General features: G+C 53.4%; 1 protein-coding gene and 1 long non-coding RNA gene across 2 annotated transcripts; one reads left to right on the top strand and one right to left on the bottom strand.

Annotated features, from left to right (window-relative positions):
* Positions 1-2,961: 2,961 nt before the first annotated feature.
* Positions 2,962-9,608, bottom strand: LOC125963428 (uncharacterized). The gene is made up of 2 exons (XR_007475401.1): positions 8,031-9,608; positions 2,962-4,382 (listed from the first exon to the last, which is right to left on the bottom strand). It is a non-coding gene; the product is annotated as an uncharacterized LOC125963428 (long non-coding RNA).
* A 3,760-nt stretch (positions 9,609-13,368) lies between these two features.
* IRF2BPL (interferon regulatory factor 2 binding protein like) lies at positions 13,369-16,730 on the top strand. The gene has a single exon (XM_004262271.4). It carries the CDS (start codon positions 13,583-13,585, stop codon positions 15,917-15,919), a length of 2,337 nt encoding a protein of 778 aa, XP_004262319.1. The 5' UTR covers positions 13,369-13,582; the 3' UTR covers positions 15,920-16,730.
* Positions 16,731-18,704: the final 1,974 nt, after the last annotated feature.

Genomic DNA, 18,704 nt, shown 5'->3' with positions numbered 1-18,704 from the left:
CTTTGGTGGGGTTAAAATTAGCTGGCAGCATTCTGGTCACATGCTAGCCAGCAAAACAAAAGGGAGTTGTTCCCTGGCAGCCCCTGAAGCAGACCTTCCTAATCCATGGACTTCTGGGAAGCTGGCTCCTCAGGCCGTGGGACTGAGGGGCCATACCACCGACTCCCCTCTCTCGTCATCTCGCTGTAATGGGCAGAACTGGGTAGTGTCTCGGCTGTTTTGAATCTCAGGGCATGCCTCCATCTGGAAAGACATTCAAGGGCCCCAAAATGGCTTTTTCGGATCCTCCCATTTGGGAGAGGAAGGTTGAAAAAAGGAAGAACTTTTGAAGGCAACAAAGAAGCAGACACCACAAGGACACTGAGAGAGAGAGAGAGGGAGGGAGGAAGGTGGGGGACAGTGTCTGAAGTGTGAGTGCGGGAACCACCTTCTGGGGGCATGGGCTGCTCCGGGCATGGCTAAAGCGCAACATCGTACATCTGAGCTCTATGCAGCCGGCTCTTTGGATAGATTCTTCATCTTTGGACCCTGATGATAGGGGTTCATCATGATCTTCTTTGTTCCTTCCAGCTTAAAACTGTTATCAGAAGCCCTAGATGAAAAATCCAGCCTGATTCACGCACATAGTCAGGAAACAGCCCTTGCGCTCAGTGCAGAAACACGCCGGTCAACCTGAGAAAGAAATCACCACCACAAAATATGCTTTTGGCTTGCCAGAGCTCAGCAGCTGTGAGAGCCAAAAACTCAGCTGCCTGGATTTTCTGGGGAAGGTGGGGTCCGAGTAGAGGGTGGTATGGGGGTGACGATGGGGCAGAGAGAGGGACTTTCTCAATCACCTGATTATTGCCTCCAACTCCTGTTTAATTCCAAGCCAAAAACCACCTGGAAACATCTCAAGAGCCAACTGCTCCTAAAAATCACGTTCAGCACTAACCCAGCCAGCTCTGCGCCTGCTGGCAAGGTGAAGCAGATGGCTTTTATTGATTAATATATTTATTTGGAAGGGGCTCCTCGAAGTAAGGAAATTCCAGCGAAACAGAATGCCCTGGCCAGAACTGCCATGACAATCGTAAGCAGACACCCAGAGAGAGGCGGGTTAAAAGACGCTGCAGCTTAGCCCCAGGAAGCCGGGGCATTTTCCATCTTTCTCCCGGCCAGCCGGCCTCCGTGTCAGCCGTGCACGTAGGAAGAAATACCTCATTTGGTTCAACCTTCTGTGGTATTCAAGGGTCTGAGTGAGCTATGTGGAGCCCACTTTGTCAAAAGGGCTTCACAAACCAAACAGGCCTCTGACTTGGATCTTATCCTGAAGCCTTCATTATATAGACAGACCCGACAGAAATTCCTGCTGCCTTAACGCCCAGCACATAAAGTCCTCTTTAATAAACATATACCATTTTTCAGTGGAACAGCCTCAAGGTGTCAAAAGTACATAAAGGTCTGAAAGCTGAAACCCTAGATAAACACTGTGCTGAAATATATTTAGCAGAAAATATTGAAAGCCACAGGAAAAATATGTTCTCTTCCTGGGATGTTAACGAAGGTTTAGGTTCAGGAAACCTTCAGGAAATAGCGAGTTGGGTTGAGAGGGAATACTGCTCAATGTAAATAAATCGCTAAACCTCCTTGGCCTCCACAGGCCTTGGCTGGAATGGAGTATTTCATTTTTTCCCCCCATTAAACAGGCCACCCGGAGAGTTGGCATTATAGACCTGAACATGTACCAAATCTGAGTGTGCTATTTTGTTTCTGTACATTGAATCAGACTGTATTTCAAATAGCAGCTTGTGCAAAATGGGCGGGGGGTGGGGGCGGGGGGAGGGGGAGCGGCCAGCCATCCAGACAGGCACACCCTAACACTCAGCGTAAATGAAAGACCTGTTTCACCTCCAATCACCCGATGTCTTGTCTCAGACAGGAACGTATCCTCTGTTGTTGCCCAGGGTGATGTCATGCTCATTCTAAAGCCCATGGTTCTAAGGGACTCGGTTGCTGCAATACCGTGCCTTCAGAAAGACCTAGATTTCCTGAGGTCTCAGGGTAGGGAGAGAACAAGGAAAGGACAGGCAGCCACTCTCCCCAAGATGGATGCTGTATGATGTAAGTTGCTGGCTAAAATATCTGGCATTCTTGCTGTTTTAAGTTGCCAGCTAAATATTATTAAAAAGATAAAATACATGCAAACTGTGCAGAATGTAGGGCTGCCGTGTTTACATCCGGGTTGTGATGACTCAAAGACTTAGACTTGGGCTTACTGAAAAGCTCTATTAAAAACACAGCTTTGTGAGAGCCCCCAGGGAGCGGGAAGCAGGGCTTGGGGAGGGGATTGCTTGGGTGGCTGGTGGGGAGTATTGTGACCCGCCCAAGGACGGTGCCGAGGCCGGTGGTCCCGGTTGGCATTTAAGGCCAGGGAAGTGCCTAGGGGTTAATCTCCGCTTCGGCTTCGGCACCGGAGCGGGGAGGGTTAATCTTTTTCCAGAACATTTATTTCACCATCTCACTGACTAGAGGGAGGAGGGGCGGGAGGCAGAGCGAGAGCCTGCCGAGCTGAGAGGCTGCGGATCACAAGGCCATTCTGATAGCCTCCTGTCCCCATGGCAACCGCAACGGCATTTATCAGTTCCTTCTGCGCACAGGCACAGCAAATCTGCATTGCACATGGCAGGCTTCCAGCATTTCAAATGAAAGAACACTTTGAACGGCTGCCAAGTTTGGAAGGAGCATAACTGTCAGGGCTGCTTAAAGCTGGCGGTTTATACTGGGGAGGCTTTCGTTTCCCAGAATCCTCCGGGTCTGGCGAGCTGCCAAGTACTTAGCGGAAGCTAAAAAGTAACTCGCTCCCCTCCCTCCCCTCCCCCCGCTCACGCTCCCCCTCCACGCCATTCACCGCAGTGCTCTCAAAATTTTCCACATGTCCTGTGTCACCGGTGCAGACTGTACAATGAAAACCAGAACGCCGGCTACCCATGACAGGGCTTTTATTAATAATTGGGGGAGGGAGGGCCGGCTGGGATCAGACACTGACAGCCGGGGCACCGGGTCTCCGCTGTACCTGCCAGAACCACTGGGTGTGAACCTATGTGGGGTGTGTGCGTGTGTGCCTTTCAGCCTTAAAAATACATTAATAAAAATAAAAGCAGCTTCAGAACTGTAGACACCCTGAGTTCCGGGGCCCGGGCGGCGGGGGGTGGGGGGTTCGGTTGGGTGCTTTGGAGCTTCCTTTTGGGTGGGGAATTGAGGTCATGAAGGCAGTGTTGTTCAGATCCAGCCTTTCCAAGAGCCCTGGGGAAAAGGGTTGTTATTGAGAACCGAGTCTGTTTCTGGAGCTTTCCTTGAATCTCTCGGGTGTCGTGGTGAGAGCTCTGAGGCCACCGATGGGGAGAGAGCTCGGAGATGGTTTTCAATGGAAAGTTTACCAGATAACTTCTGTCAAGCACAGCCCAGAGCACAAGGGCTTCTACCAGCAGAAACTGGAAATTGGCATAGCGTTCACTGTGCTAAATATTTTTTTAAAAATCATAATCTACACTAAGATCAAGGGCCCGGGCTTTATTTTCCAGCACAAATAGAATGAAAATTGTCTGCTGCTTAGGCGGTTGGAAAGAGTTCAGGAAAACTATGTCTGGCATTAATTCCAAAGTGGAGGTTTTGGTTCAAACGAGGCCCATTAATTTCAGTAAACTGTTTTCACTAGTCCAGACCTTGCTGTGCAAGGACTATTTATTACCTTTTGCTAACCTGATGTCTGCAGAGTTGTAAAGCAAAGGAAAAACAAATCCAGGGTGGAGATATCTATATCTTGGATCAAATGGGTTTTGCACCTTCCCTTTGGGGGCCATGTTTTATGGGGCATTTTCTATCCCTGTTTTTTTTTTGGGGGGGGGTTTTTTGAGGGGGGTGGGCTGCGTTGGATCTTCGTTGCTGCTCACGGGCTTTCTGTACTTGCGGCGAGCGAAGGCTACTCTTCGTTGCAGTGCACAGGCCTCTCATTGTGGTGGCCTCTCCCGTTACGGAGCACGGGCTCTAGGCATGCGGGCTCAGCAGTTGTGGCGCAAAGGCTCAGTTGCTCCGCGGCATGTGGGATCCTCCCAGACCAGGGCTCGAACCCGTGTCCCCTGCATTGGCAGGCAGACTCCCAACCACTGTGCCACCAGGGAAGCCCCCCTGGTTTTTCTTTATCAAGACTGTTTTTTTAAATCCATCTTGCAATGAATTTGAGAAAAAATCCTGGTGGAGAAGAACCTGGCAAGAGCAAATATCTATCTCTTGCCTCCTTCAGAAGGATACCTCCCAGCCTCAGGGATGTTTTGTGTGCCCGTCCCTGGCTTGCAGGCTGCAGGTCCAGTGCAAAGTACTGATGTGATTCACCCTGACGATCTGGTCTAAAACACACCAAGACAGTCAATTTTGGCATTTGTTCTCGCCTAGGAATTTTACTAGCTGCCTTAGAAAAGCACATAAATTGCTTCCCCCTCCCCTTTTTTCCATGCCTCCTCTCTTCATCCCCCCCACAGTCCATCTAGATGTCATTTCAAAGGGAAGGATGAAAAGGGGGGATCTGTCAGGTGGTCAGGTTTGTGAATGTGTCTTTCCAGCCCCCAACACACACACACACACACACACACACACACACACACACCTGAAAATATTAATCAGAATTAAAAGCCAGTCAGTACTATTAAAGCATCAAACATGAAGGAGGGGAAATATGGGGGGTAGAGGCAGTGGGAATGGAATATATGGAATATAATGGAATATAATTCAGTCCTCTGCGCTGACATTCTAAAATAAAGGAGGGGAAAGGTAGCACCAATTTGGTCAGTTTGTCAAATGTCAAAATTATTGGTCTTTCCTTTTAACTACCCTCCCCACTCGCCCCCCCCCCCGCCCCGCCCCACACAGTTAAGTTCTTGACTTTCCCAAGTGTGATTAATGTCTGGCAGAGGCCAGAAACAGGAGTAGGGTTCTTGGCTGCCCGTTCTGATAAACAATCTGTTCTTGGGAAGAGTAGGTGAAGGTGGCGTTAAGGGGTGGGCGGGCGGTAATCTCCGGGCCTTGTTGGTGGGGCTGCGGGAGGAGGAGGAGGAGAGGAGGGGGCTCTCCAGGCCCGCCCTCCCGGAAAATGCAATTGCCCTTCCTTTGGAGCGCGTGGTTTTGGGGTGGGTCAGGTTTCCTGGCCTTAAAAATGTGAGTAGAGTGGATCCATTCTTGCTGCCGGTTCACAGCGTCCAGGAAACGTCAGAGGGCTCGGGCAGGGGCTGGAGAGGGGAGGGGAGCCGGCGTGCCCCAAGGCTTCAGACCCATTTCGGATGCTCCGGCGTGGCACACCTGGGGCTCCTGTGCTGAGAGCGGCTCACCGGAGAAACCGAGGCCGCCGCGGGGAAGGTTGGGTGGGGCGGTGGTGGTCGAAGTACCGTAAAGCTGCACAGGGAAAGCCAGAAGATGTTCAAAACAAAAGGAGGGACTATTTCGCGGCGTCAGAGGTCGCTGGTATGGAAACTCCGTAGGCAAGAACACTAGCTGTGGATTTTGCCGTGGGTTTATTGTGTGGGCAACCAGGCAGAAAGCGGCGATATGAAAAAGTGGGGAGGGGGAGAGTCTACGGTTGAAGGGAAATCAGTGCCGAGAACGCTGCGCGCGGCTGGGAAATATCACCGAGGAGAGTGCAGTGGCACCGAATAAAAGATGAATAATCGGCTACCTTTTGGAAAAGGAGTGTAAAAATATTAATAAAGGCGAGAAACCCGCTTCTTCTCAGCCTGAAAAGCAAACCCTTTTCTCACCTGCCTCTTCTACCCGTCCCACACACACACCTCTCTTGTCTTCCTTGCATCCAAGCAGCCTCGCCAGGCTCGCTTTCCTTTGGATTTAATTACATGAAAATGCTGAACAAAAAAACCTGTAATTACACCCTTAGTCCCTGCCACTCAGGCCCAGCACACTTCCTGCCTAGTTCTGTTTTTTTAAAGAAGAGGTCATTGCCTCTTTTCATTCCAAATTGACCAAAACAGAACAGTAAAAGCCCCGAATAAATCCAGCTGCTGCGGGACGGGGATGGGAAGTCCTCGTCCGTCCAGGAGAGAGGAGCAGACAGCCTACCTTGCTATTGTCTCCCTCTGGCTCTTAGGTCCAGAGGCAGTCACTATTTGTTTGATTGTCCTCAGCCCAGAAAAACAGATGCTGGGCTGGCCGGGAGGAAACCCACTAAAGGCACGAGGAAGAGTGTGGATCAGCCCTGCATTTTTCCAGCTATTTTACCTAGAAAGGCTTCACGCTGGAAAGGAGACTCCTGACAATCACTTGCCTTTCTACACCCCTAGGTATTAACATACAGATTTTCACTGCAAGCCCCTGAAGTAAGGAAAACAGGTTTTAATATCAACACTTGACAGGTGAGGAAACTGAGGCTCAGAGAGAATAAGCAGATCGCTCTAAGTCAGTCATGTGGCTGGTGGGAGTGTTGTACGAACACTGTTTCTGATGGCTTTGGGGCTATTGCTTCAGGAAACGAGGACACCTAGGAGGAAATGGAAGCTTCTAGATTCTGGGCTGGAGCCAATCTGGCTTGGTTCATCATTAGATCCCTATGACTGAGAGAGAAAGTGCTCTCTAATTAAATAGTTGAATAACCTAATGAATGGCAAACAGAAGGGCACAAGATTAGGAGCTGGGAAATGGAAACCCACCAGGCCATCTGGCACCCAAGTTTCAGCTTTGAAACAAAATGTGATGAGAATAGCTTCACACTCATAGGGACACATCAGGCGTGGATCCTCTGGGGCTGGCCAGAGAGGGAAGTTCAGGTTATCTAGATGGTGGTCCTCTAGATGGCTCAGGGTTGAGGTCTATCTTATTCCCTTGATTTCTGGCTCCAGTGATACCTAGGCCAGGCTTGCCTGTCAGGGTATATGCCTCTCCTGGGCTAGAAGTGCTTTGAGGGGTAGTCTGCCATAGTCAAGTGGCCCCCAGCCCAAGTGCAGGACGGTACTTATTGTGTGAGTGCATAGTCAGTAGGACCTGAATTCGTTGAGAACTAAAGTTTGTTACTTGTGTGATGTGATCTGTGGTTTTGGAAAGAGGCTACTTCCACCATAAAGTGCACCTTCTCCACTTCCTTCCTTCCCTTTCATCATGCAGCCTGGGGTCCTCCAAAACGTAGCTATCCTCAGTAAGGGTAACTCAGTGAGTTCCTAGATGCTTTGCTATGTTCTAGAGCTTCAGATTTTCCTCCATCACCTCCGCCTAAGGCCAGGGTATAGAAAACCCAGGAAGGTCTCAGGGGATGCCAGGGAATCATAGCTACACAATTTTGCTCAAAGCTGAATGGTGACTGATTTTAACTCCCCCCAAACTGGTGCTAATTTATGCATAATCTCACATCTACTAGGACAGTAGTGGCATTCTTCACTTGCCACTCCTGTGGGAGTTTTACTTTCTTGTAGTTCCTTACAGACAGCTAGGACACCCCCCACCTCCACTCCCACCCCCCAAAAGGCTAGCACCGTGGAACAGAAGAAGGAACGCTGAGTTTAGAGCCAGAGAACTTGGTTTCCAACAATTCCGGACTAGCTCTGGACCTGCTTTCCTCACCTATACAGGAGGGTGATGAAACTAACACCTACCTCACAGGGCTGGTGTGCAGATTGGTGAGATAATGTCTGGGAATGCCCTTCGGAGCTCTAGACAAATGTTGGTCATTATATTGTTCCTAATCTCTTCCATTTTATTGAGTACATTATAATATTTATCTCCCACACAGACCAATGAGGCAGTGCAATTATTCCCATTTTACAGATTAAGAAACAGAAGTCCAAGTGATTTGCTCAAGGTCACACAGCTATTTAGGGTCGGCCAAGTCCAAGCTGAACAACATAATGTAAATACGTACTCAATGCTAAGCGCCCTCTTTTCCTCCCTGTCTCCTGGGTTTCGAGTTGAACCGCCCAGCTAAGAAAGGCAAGTCAAAATACTTGGCGATTCTGGCCCATCCGCCCCAACCAGGGACAGCAGTGATGGCTACCCGCCTGTACCTGACTTGACCGAGGGACAGTGAGGCAGCAGGGAGGGCTTCCCGCTCCGAGGCCCCGCCTTCTGGCGGCCCCAGCAGGAAAGCGCCGGCGGCGACGGGTCTCCGAAGCCGGGCGGTGGAAATCCCCAGCTCTGGTGCGGGGCCGGTAGGAACCCGCTGGTACTCTGGCTCTCTGCTGAGGCCCAGACGCACGCGGGGTGGGGCGGGAGGGTCTGAGGGTGTGAGCACCTGTGGCCTTGACGGCCACCCGCCAGCCTCTCCGCCTACCCTCGCCCTCCAAGTCCTTCCCGACTACCCCACTTCTTGGGGTGTGGGTGTTTGTTTCAACCCAAACAGGTCGGTGAATAGCACCCCTGTCTGGCGCTTCCCCTTTTTTCCCGCTAGGCCTGGTCCCTGGGAGACTCATTCCAGGGTTCCTTTACTTTTGAACTTGAAAAAACACACCGGCTTTTGCTGAGGACAGCGCTGGGCTCCCCCGTGCCCTGGCACGCTGGCTAGGAGAGGAAGCGGCGAAAGCAGGAACCAGACGCGACTCCCCCCGCCTTTCTTCTCTTCCCTGCTCCCCGCCCCTTCAGGAAGAAAGCAGTCGGAGATCTGATCGCTCGCAGCGGCCGCTGTGCCAGCACCAACCGCTACGTCCTCCTTTCCCTTCCACCCAATTTTGCACGGAGCGCCCGGCTGCCCGCGCACCCCAGGCTGGGCAGGTCCTGGCGGGCGGCGCAGCCTCCCCTCCCCGGGGGTTCTTAGCGAATCACGTTGTTCCTGGGATTTCACGGTCTAGTGGCTCTTGCGTAACCGTATGCCCTGGCCTAAATTAATCCTTTTTTTTTTAATACCAGAATTAATCCTTTAGGAAAAGGCAAATACTTCCGCCACGGAAGCGGCCTGGGAGTAAATGTGTAAATCACAGTGCTGACTTGATTCCTCCACGCCCACAGCGCCCGGGGGGTTCCTGGCGTGGGGATGGGGGCCCTGGCAGAGGCCAGAGGAGGGCCCAGCCCACACGTTTGTTTTCATCTACTTCGAGGCGTCTCTAGCGGGCCGAAGAACCGGGTCCTGATTACTGCGGGCTTGAGCGTTACCAAAAAAGGCCTTTCTCCTGCCTGAGAGCTTGGCCCACACGTTGCAGTGGGGTGACGCGAGGTTCAAGCCTGGCCTCCTCGAAGGCCGAGCCAGCTGGCTGCAGGATGCCAGGGCAGTTCCCCCCCCCCCCATCTCTGCCACAAACCGGCGGGGGCGGGGAGGGAGGAGGACAGGAGGGAGACTGCAGGGAGCTTCGAGGTGCGTGAGCCCGCTGCAACCTTCTCACCCCTAACGCTGGGCTGTGGCCTCCGGAAAGGCCAAGTGGAGAGCTGACCTTTTGCTCCAGTTTAAAGCTGGGTCCTCCGAGAATGCCAGCTCAGATGGCAAGCTGAGTGGGGGGTGGAGAGAGCAACTGTTGGAAGGAACTTCGGGAAGATTGCAGGCATTCCCCCTGCGCCAGATTGATCCCTGACTCTGCCAGTCCCCAGACCCCACCGCCAGCGTTCAGTCCCATCTGTGGGTCTCTCCACCTGGTGTCTTAGGTTGAAGCCCCCCTCCCCCCCACCTTGCTCAGTTACTTCCCTTTGTGGACGCAGTATTGTCACATGGAATTCACCAAGGGAAATTTATCTCCTAAATATTGGTGTTCTTGCCTCTCATAATCCCTGACACGTCCCCAAACGGAGCCATCTCAGACAAGCAGTTAAGAAGAAATTTATCACCACAAGTGATGGTGATTCTTTGAGGGGGAAGGATATCCAGAGAGCTATGCCTTTTAAATTAAAGGATGATGAGACTGTAATGGAAGTTTGTTTAAATGCATGTTTATTTCTAACTGTGTGTCTGAAGACACCCAGCATGCATGTGTGTGTGTGTATATATATATATATATCTCCTTTAGTAACAGCAAAGACAAGAGACAGACAAGGAGATGGAGACATATGTGTGTGCATACCAAATATAACACTATAACACAGAATCCGACTTGCTTTCTCTAGCAGCCTGGCTAGAGGGTTGGGGCTAAGTTGCTTTCTTCAGTATTTCTGGTTTAATAAAGGGACAGACTGAATAAATATTAATATAATGAAACATTAACCAGCCAAGCCAGAGCTGAGCAGCCTCAAGCCCCAGGCTGGTGGGAATGTCACTCCATTTCCTAGCCCTATGTTTTGACTCACTCCAGGTAGCTGTGGTGTGGGGAGGGTTGACGTCTGGGAGGGTGAGGCAATGCTCCCAGCAGCTCTTTACAGAGGAATCACTGCCGGGAGCCAGCCGGCCAGATAAAGTTTATTATTGTTGGGGAGTGCACAGTGAGCTCACTGTTTTGCAAAAACTGAAATCTGGCTGCTTTGAGATGAAAGAGGGGCTCCCTAGGGCTCTTCCTTCCCCCTTTATCCCTATCCTTAAAAACTCACCTTCTTTTGCACCTAGGGCCCCAGAATGAGTGGGAAATAGGGGTGCTGGGGAGGGCTGGATGCGGAAAACAGGTTCTGAAGGTCAAGTGTCAAAATAAAAATAAATACTTCTTGGGACTTACCTCCCTGGTGGTGCAGTGGAGAAGACTCCACACTCCTAATGCAGGGGGCCTGGGTTCGATCCCCGGTCTGGGACCTAGATCCCACATGCATGCTGCAACTGGGAGTTTGCATGCCACAACTATGTAGCCCGCATGCTGCAAATATAGAACCGGTGCAACTAAATAAATAAAACAAACACTTCTTGTTGCTTCAACTGAACTTTATTACAAGTAGTAGTAATAGTAGTGATGAGTAGGGATCCTTACATTCTATGCAACTTGCAAAGTACTTCCACACGTTAACCAGCAATAGTATCAACATTAATATCAACACTCATAATAACCAACCCTTACCGATGGCTTCCTGTGAACCTGACACTGTGTTCTACACACTGTACGGCGCATTTATGCTACAGTCTGTGGCAGTGGCAGATCCACAACTTCTGTATATGGAAAAATCTAATGGCACAATCTGTTTGGAAGGGGAGCATCGGGGTTGGTTATGAAGATGTAATTGCATAGCACTTTACGTGAGATTGTATGTATTGTAACAAATGGGGGGGCGCTGATGGAAAATTTGAGCACCCCAAACCACCTCTGAGAACTTAAGCTTGTCAAAGCAGACTTACTAGATTCAGATCCCAGTTCTGTCTCTAATGGCTGTGTGACCCTGGGCAAGTTATTTAACCTCCTTGTTTTCTGAGCTTGTAAATCAGAGTTAATAATAGAATCTACCTTGCAGATAATACTGAGTTTAATGATGATGCAAGTAAACCACCTAGCAGTGCCTGGCCCACAGCAAGTCTCAGTGAGTTGCCTCCTGTTACAACGAGAAACAAAATGGAATCTCAAACAGTCCTAATAAGTTGGGAGCTCTGATCCCATTTTACAGGTGGAAAACAGAGGTCATGTTAGGGTAAGTAACTAGCTCGAGGTCACAAAGCCAGTAAGTGACAGAGAGGAAATTCCAACCTAGTGTGCCAGGCTCCAGAACCTGAAATTCCATTATACTGCCACCCCTCTCCAGCCTCGCCCAGGATTAGCTCAATCTTCATGGAAAAAAAAAAAAAAAAGTAGGCCCAATATTTGGAAGAATCAGTTGAAATGCCCCAACTAGCCCTTTGACCAACATATCTGTTCTGCAATAAACACTAATGACGAGAGGTGATCTTGTAACGGAAAAGAAAGCAGGGCCTTGCTCAGCCATCTGGGGCACTATGGGATGAAATCACAGCACACAAGAAAGAACTTTGAAAACTGTGGCTGTGCTTTACAAAGATATATCAACATTATTAAATGCTGCCCCCACTTTCTTTTATCAATCCCGAAGAAACCACTCACCTGTTTGGTCTCTCCAGCACCTCCCCCTCCCTGCCCCCAAATGCAGCTGTGCGCAGCCAGTAGACTGTTTTCCTTAAAGGCCTCCGGGTGCTCATAGCTTCTTTAGACATTCAGCCAAAATTTTTAGAGTACGGCTTGGGGGAGGGGTATCTCACCCTGAATTCATTTAGCTCCGTCCCTGAAGCTCAGGTTCCGAGACCAGGGCACAAAAACAAAGCGAAAAGGCAGTTTCTGAAAGACTGGAAAAACAGCTAATTTTGCAGGTGCTTCGGCATCAGTGGTAGCAATGAATGTGACGTTCATACCGGGGGGGGGGGAGGTTTGATTGCAGATGTAATGGGTAATACCTTATGAAATTCACAGCGAAAATCTTGAAACAGGACATTTAAATTCACTGCTCGGAGTGGGGTGGGGAGCGGGATCGGAAACGACGCTTGTGGTTTTCAAACGCGTTTTAACTTGGGAAAGCCGGGCGGAGAAAGGAAAGGTCATAGTCTGTTTAATTTCCACCCCCAACCCTGGGCTTCCAGCATTAGCTCGCTGGGCCTCAGCTGTTGTACACACACAGCGAAGGGGGAGGGGAGGGCGGAGGCGCGGAGGAGGGGCCGACTGGGAGGAATCTGGGCGCCCTGCCGCGCATGCGCTTTTCCCGAGCAACAAGTGGGCTCCACAGAGGAAGTGTAAAGGGGAGGGGGGAGAACTGGTGCAGAGCATGGCGGTGACGTCAGCGCTCCGCCTGGGCGGCATCCCGCGCGGCCGAGCCCGGGACAGCGCGAGCCGCAGCGCGAGCGGGAGCGCCGAGCCGCGCCTCCGGAACGTAGAGTAACAATCACAACCCCACATTCCGGGCGAGTGCGAGCGGGAAGGGATGCGACCCGGGTCGAGGCGCCGCGCGAGCGCCCTACATCCAACGTGAGCGCCGCCAGCCGCGGGGGCCCGGGCGCCCGCCAGGCCTGGGGGCGGCGGGAGCCTGCGTGCGTGCGCTCCTCTCCTCTGCTCTCGTGCGTCCTGGAAGCAGTGGCCGCGGCGGCTCCCTCCGGCCGTGCAAACCCAGCTAACGCCAGCGGAACGGCCGACGCTGAGAGGGGAGAAGCTCCTCTCTCGGCTGCCAACCCCTCCCCCGGTCCTCCGGGGAAGCAGCGACTTCAGCAAGATTGGACTCGGGCACCGGGTGGCACTGAACCCTCTACCCTTCGTCCCAGAGAGCCTGGCGGGGAGAGGACGCAGGTCGTAGGGGGTCCCCCCCAGGGGAGAGGAAGAGACAACCCCTTTCGAGCTTCCAGGCACCAGCCACTCCGGGGAGGGGGCCAAGAACCAACGGCGGCCAGCACCCGGCACCCTCGCCCCCTCCCCCCGGGCCCGGAGCTTCCAGCCCGGGTCTGCGACACCAGGAAGAAGGCGCCTGAGCTCCCCTCCCGACGAAACAGCCGCAGTAGGAGGTGGGGGCGAGGAGCGGGCTGAACTCGTCCGCTGCCCGGGCGGTGGAGCCCCCGCAGCGAGGCGCTGCGCGGGCGGTGGAGACTCGCGCTTCCTCCAGCCCCTGGGGCAGAACTTTCTCGCCCCCCCTCCTTCCCCCGCAGCCGTACTCCCTCCCCAGCCGGCCAGCCCTCCGGGAGGAGAAAGCGCCGCGGAAACAGCCGGGGCGGGGGCCTACCTTACCGAGGGCCGGCATCATGTCGGCGGCGCAGGTGTCCTCGTCCCGGAGACAATCTTGCTACCTGTGCGACCTGCCCCGCATGCCCTGGGCCATGATCTGGGACTTCTCGGAACCCGTATGCCGCGGTTGCGTCAACTACGAGGGCGCGGATCGCATCGAGTTTGTGATCGAGACCGCGCGTCAGCTGAAGCGGGCGCACGGCTGCTTCCAGGACGGCCGCTCCCCCGGGCCGCCGCCGCCCGTCGGGGTCAAGACGGTGGCCCTGTCGGCTAAGGAGGCGGCGGCGGCGGCGGCGGCGGCAGCGGCGGCCGCCGCACAGCAGCAGCAACAGCAGCAACAACAGCTCAACCACGTCGATGGTTCCACCAAGCCTGCGGTGCTGGCGGCCCCGTCCGGCCTGGAGCGCTATGGTCTGAGCGCAGCCGCTGCTGCCGCCGCCGCCGCCGCCGCCGCGGTGGAACAGCGCAGCCGCTTCGAATATCCTCCACCACCGGTGAGCCTGGGAAGCAGCAGCCACTCCGCGCGGCTGCCCAACGGTCTGGGGGGCCCCAACGGCTTCCCCAAGCCCACACCGGAGGAGGGACCCCCGGAGCTGAACCGCCAGAGCCCCAACTCGTCTTCAGCGGCGGCGTCGGTGGCGTCTCGGCGCGGGACGCATGGTGGACTAGTGACAGGGCTGCCCAACCCGGGGGGTGGCGGAGGCCCCCAGCTTACCGTGCCCCCTAACCTGCTGCCGCAGACGCTGCTTAACGGCCCGGCCAGCGCCCCCGTGCTGCCCCCACCGCCGCCTCATGGTCTGGGCAGCCGTGGGCCCCCGACGCCCGCGCCCCCCGGGGCCCCCGGGGGCCCAGCTTGTCTCGGGGGCGGCCCAGGCGTATCGGCCGCGTCGTCCTCCGCGTCATCTTCGACCTCGTCGTCGGTGGCCGAGGTGGGCGGGGGTGCTGGTGGCAAAAGGCCCGGCTCCGTGTCGAGCACTGACCAGGAGCGCGAGCTGAAGGAGAAGCAGCGTAACGCCGAGGCCCTGGCTGAGCTGAGTGAGAGCCTACGCAACCGCGCGGAGGAGTGGGCCAACAAGCCCAAGATGGTCCGCGACACGCTGCTCACGCTGGCCGGCTGCACGCCTTACGAGGTGCGTTTTAAGAAGGACCACTCGCTGCTGGGCCGCGTCTTCGCCTTCGACGCCGTGTCCAAGCCTGGTATGGACTACGAGTTGAAGCTGTTTATTGAGTACCCCACGGGCTCGGGCAACGTGTATTCCAGCGCATCTGGTGTGGCCAAGCAGATGTACCAGGACTGTATGAAGGACTTCGGTCGGGGTCTCTCCTCCGGCTTCAAGTATCTGGAGTATGAGAAGAAACACGGCTCCGGGGACTGGCGCCTACTTGGAGACCTGCTGCCCGAGGCCGTGCGCTTCTTCAAGGAGGGCGTGCCCGGCGCCGACATGCTGCCCCAGCCCTACCTGGACGCCAGCTGCCCCATGCTGCCCACGGCTCTGGTGAGTCTAAGCCGCGCCCCTAGCGCGCCCCCGGGGACCGGGGCCCTGCCGCCCGCCGCCCCCTCGGGCCGGGGCGCAGCTGCCAGCCTGCGCAAGAGGAAGGCGTCCCCCGAGCCCCCGGACTCCGCCGAGGGCGCGCTGAAGCTGGGCGAGGAGCAGCAGAGGCAGCAGTGGATGGCGAACCAGAGCGAGGCACTAAAGCTCACCATGTCGGCCGGGGGCTTTGCGGCGCCGGGGCATGCGGCAGGGGGTCCGCCTCCGCCGCCCCCACCCCTGGGACCCCATTCCAACCGGACCACCCCGCCCGAGTCAGCCCCTCAGAACGGCCCGTCGCCCATGGCCGCCCTCATGTCGGTGGCAGACACACTGGGCACGGCGCATTCGCCTAAGGATGGCAGTTCTGTGCACTCCACCACTGCGTCCGCACGGCGCAACAGCAGCAGCCCAGTGTCGCCGGCCTCCGTACCCGGGCAGCGCCGCTTGGCATCACGGAACGGGGACCTGAATTTACAGGTGGCGCCCCCGCCGCCTAGCACCCACCCGGGCATGGACCAAGTGCACCCCCAAAACATTCCGGATTCCCCTATGGCCAACAGCGGGCCCCTCTGCTGTACCATTTGCCACGAACGTTTGGAGGACACGCATTTCGTTCAGTGCCCCTCTGTTCCCAGCCACAAATTCTGCTTCCCTTGCTCTAGAGAGAGTATCAAGGCCCAGGGGGCGACCGGCGAGGTGTACTGCCCCAGCGGAGAGAAATGCCCCCTGGTTGGGTCGAATGTACCTTGGGCCTTCATGCAGGGCGAAATCGCGACGATCTTAGCTGGGGATGTTAAAGTGAAAAAGGAGAGAGACCCTTGAACCACAAGACAGCCACTTCCTTAGCCCCAGACCAGCTCCTCTCCCGTCCAGAGGGCCCCTCCCCCACCCACATCGACCCTCTCTTCCCTCACTCCCAAGATGTAGAATTGTGAATATAACAAACTGCAAAAAGTTAGTCTTATGTATAGACATTATTTTCGTCGTATGTTTCTATATTTTGAAACAAAGGTATGTAACTTCTTCATTTGAAGGATAAGCTGGTTTGTGTTAAGCAGTATAATATTGGTTCGGTCATTTGCATCATATTCGTTAGCATTTATTGGTGGCAGAGTGTTTGCCTAGGTACAGAATTAATAGCCTTTAGCAACGACTGCTGCTGGTGTGTATTTTTGTAATTGTTATGCACTCACTGAAAGGAAGAAAAACACAAAAGAAAATGACTTTTTTTTTGCCAAGGCCAGTGTTGCTGCCTAAAAAAAAAAAATGCTATTAAATGGTGAGAGCTTCATTTCTGAACAGCCCCAAGTGTTGAAGTCTTCACTTTATTTTGTTTTGTTTTTGTTTCCTTTGCAAAATGGTAAGGGGGGTGTTGGGGGGGTGGGTGTTTTTTGTTGCAAGTTTGTGAGGGAAAATGTTTTGGTTTGTTTCTACTGACCTGAATGTGTTGGATCTTCACGTGTTGTTTTGTTTTTGCTTTATTGATGCACGGATGCTTTTGAACAGTAGAGCGAAATGCTAGACATGGAGAATCTGCTCTGTTTGTCCTTTATACATTTCTGTAGTTAACAGAACACTGTAATGTGCCTTGGAGCTTAGTAACTTGTAATAAATTCAATTGATATTAATTCTGCCCCGAGTCAGCAAGTGTGTTTTTCTAGGGCTAAGACCACACAGCTCCAACATGGGGGACATCGTCCCTACTTCCACCACAGAACACAAATGCTGGTGCCTTTGAAAGCCCTCAGAGGTGGCATCTGTAGAAGGCCCTGTGCTGGCTGACTGCCCCTCCGCTTCAGTACCAGACTATTTACACTCACCTCTCTGGGGCAGGACAGTTGCTGACTAAGCGATTTCTGTTTACTCTTCAGCATCTCTGTTTTCCCCTGACGCGCACCCCAGCTGCAAATAGCATCATCAGAAATGCTTTTTTGGTGCCTTTCCCTGTGGCCCTGAGTATATGCTGATACCCAGTGCAGCTGTGACTTAATGCAAGTGGGGTGGGGGAAACAGAACAAAACCGGGGTGCTTTGCCTCCTAGATGTGGCAAAAATCACTGTTATTGCACATTTAAAGCAAACATGTCACAGAGCTGGGAGCCAGCAGTGGAGGCAGGAGGGGTGTGGGAAGTGGGAAACAAATCCATGTTCTCAGGACTGAGTTCCCAGCAGCTTCCAGTTCATGCATCGGAGGAGAAGTTTCACCTCATTCATGACGTTTTTTTCTTTCCCTTCCTTTTTGATAATCATTTCAAAAGGCAGGACACTTAGCTGGTTGTGGAGAGTGGGGAAGAGAGAGTCCCAAACCGTGGGGGAACAATCGCTTATGACACCAAATAGAACCCGTCCCCACTGGTGAAGAAATGCGATTATTCATCTAGTTGACTTTTTGGTGGCATTTGTGAGGTACAGAGGGATGGGGATGGGACTGGAATGTCCTTTAGGGCTCTGGAGCCCTCCCAGAGCTCTGAGGGAAGGCAAACAAACCTGGTTTGAACCTTGTACTTTCCTGGGAGGCAAATGGAAGGGGAGTAGGAAATGGGGAGGGAGGAAGCAAAACACAACCCCAGATCCTATCAGAAATCCATTCCTGGCCACACCCCATTCCTGGTGGAGGCAAACTGGGCCAGGACTGTCCGCACAAGGCCAGAGGAATAAGCGAATAAGGGAGCAGGTGAGTTTGGGGAAAAACAAGTCACTGGTTAGCCCAGAACACCGAGGTGGAGGTTGGGTTGGTGTTCAGACTTGCTGTTAACAACATGCTTTCAGTTTCTGTTCCTGCTTTGCCACCACCATCACTGAAGTAGTGGAAACCATGACTCTGTGTTTGTGTGCGTGTGCGTGTGTGTGTGTGTGTGTGTGTTTGGAGGTGTGAATAAATGGCAGTTGGCGTATCTGCTGCAGCCTCTTAATCCTGGTACCCGGGAGGTACCTGTCTCACCTCATCAAGAATCTCCCCACATATAAATAGATGTGCGTGTCAGCTTCCTGCAAATGTGTCCTTGCATTTTCATCTGCTGCCAAGTGTTGTATTGGTGCTTATGAGTCACGGAAGCTATTTTCATCCTCAGGGGTAATTAACTTGGGGGTGACAATGCACAGCAGACTGTAGGAAGAGTTAATCCTAAAGCCTATTCTCGCCTGGCCACCAATCACACATTTCACTTAAGGGTCTGGGTTGGCTTTTCTCATCAGCTCATTAATAAAAACCAAGCGTGTTTCGCCTGGAAGATCCTCTGAGGTGCCCCCAACCCCCACGCCCACCGCACACACCCATGAAATGGGTGAAGCTCAGCAGCCTGAGAATACAGGGATAGAGCGTCACGGGTGTAATTCAACCACCAGTGAATGAAGGCATGGCGGGTGCAGCCACAGCATTGAGCTGCGCACGCCGACTTGGACGTGTGGATGACCGGTCCAGGTGCGAACCCGCTGAGTACCGTCCGGTGGAGCCAAGTGGGAGTTGGCCCCGTCACCTGCCTCTGCGTGCGCATCCGCTCCTGCTGGCCTTCCACTGCCTCTTCATCGCTCTTGTATTACTTTCAGGAACTTTTAGGATTATGGGATCCTCGATTTAGTGCACATAGGTAGGAAAGGGGCCTGTCATG

Source organism: Orcinus orca, chromosome 2, assembly GCF_937001465.1.
Source record: "Orcinus orca chromosome 2, mOrcOrc1.1, whole genome shotgun sequence".
NCBI classification, from domain to species: Eukaryota; Metazoa; Chordata; class Mammalia; order Artiodactyla; family Delphinidae; genus Orcinus; species Orcinus orca.
Note: the sequence above shows the minus strand (reverse complement) of the source record. Positions and strands in the feature narration are given on the sequence as shown.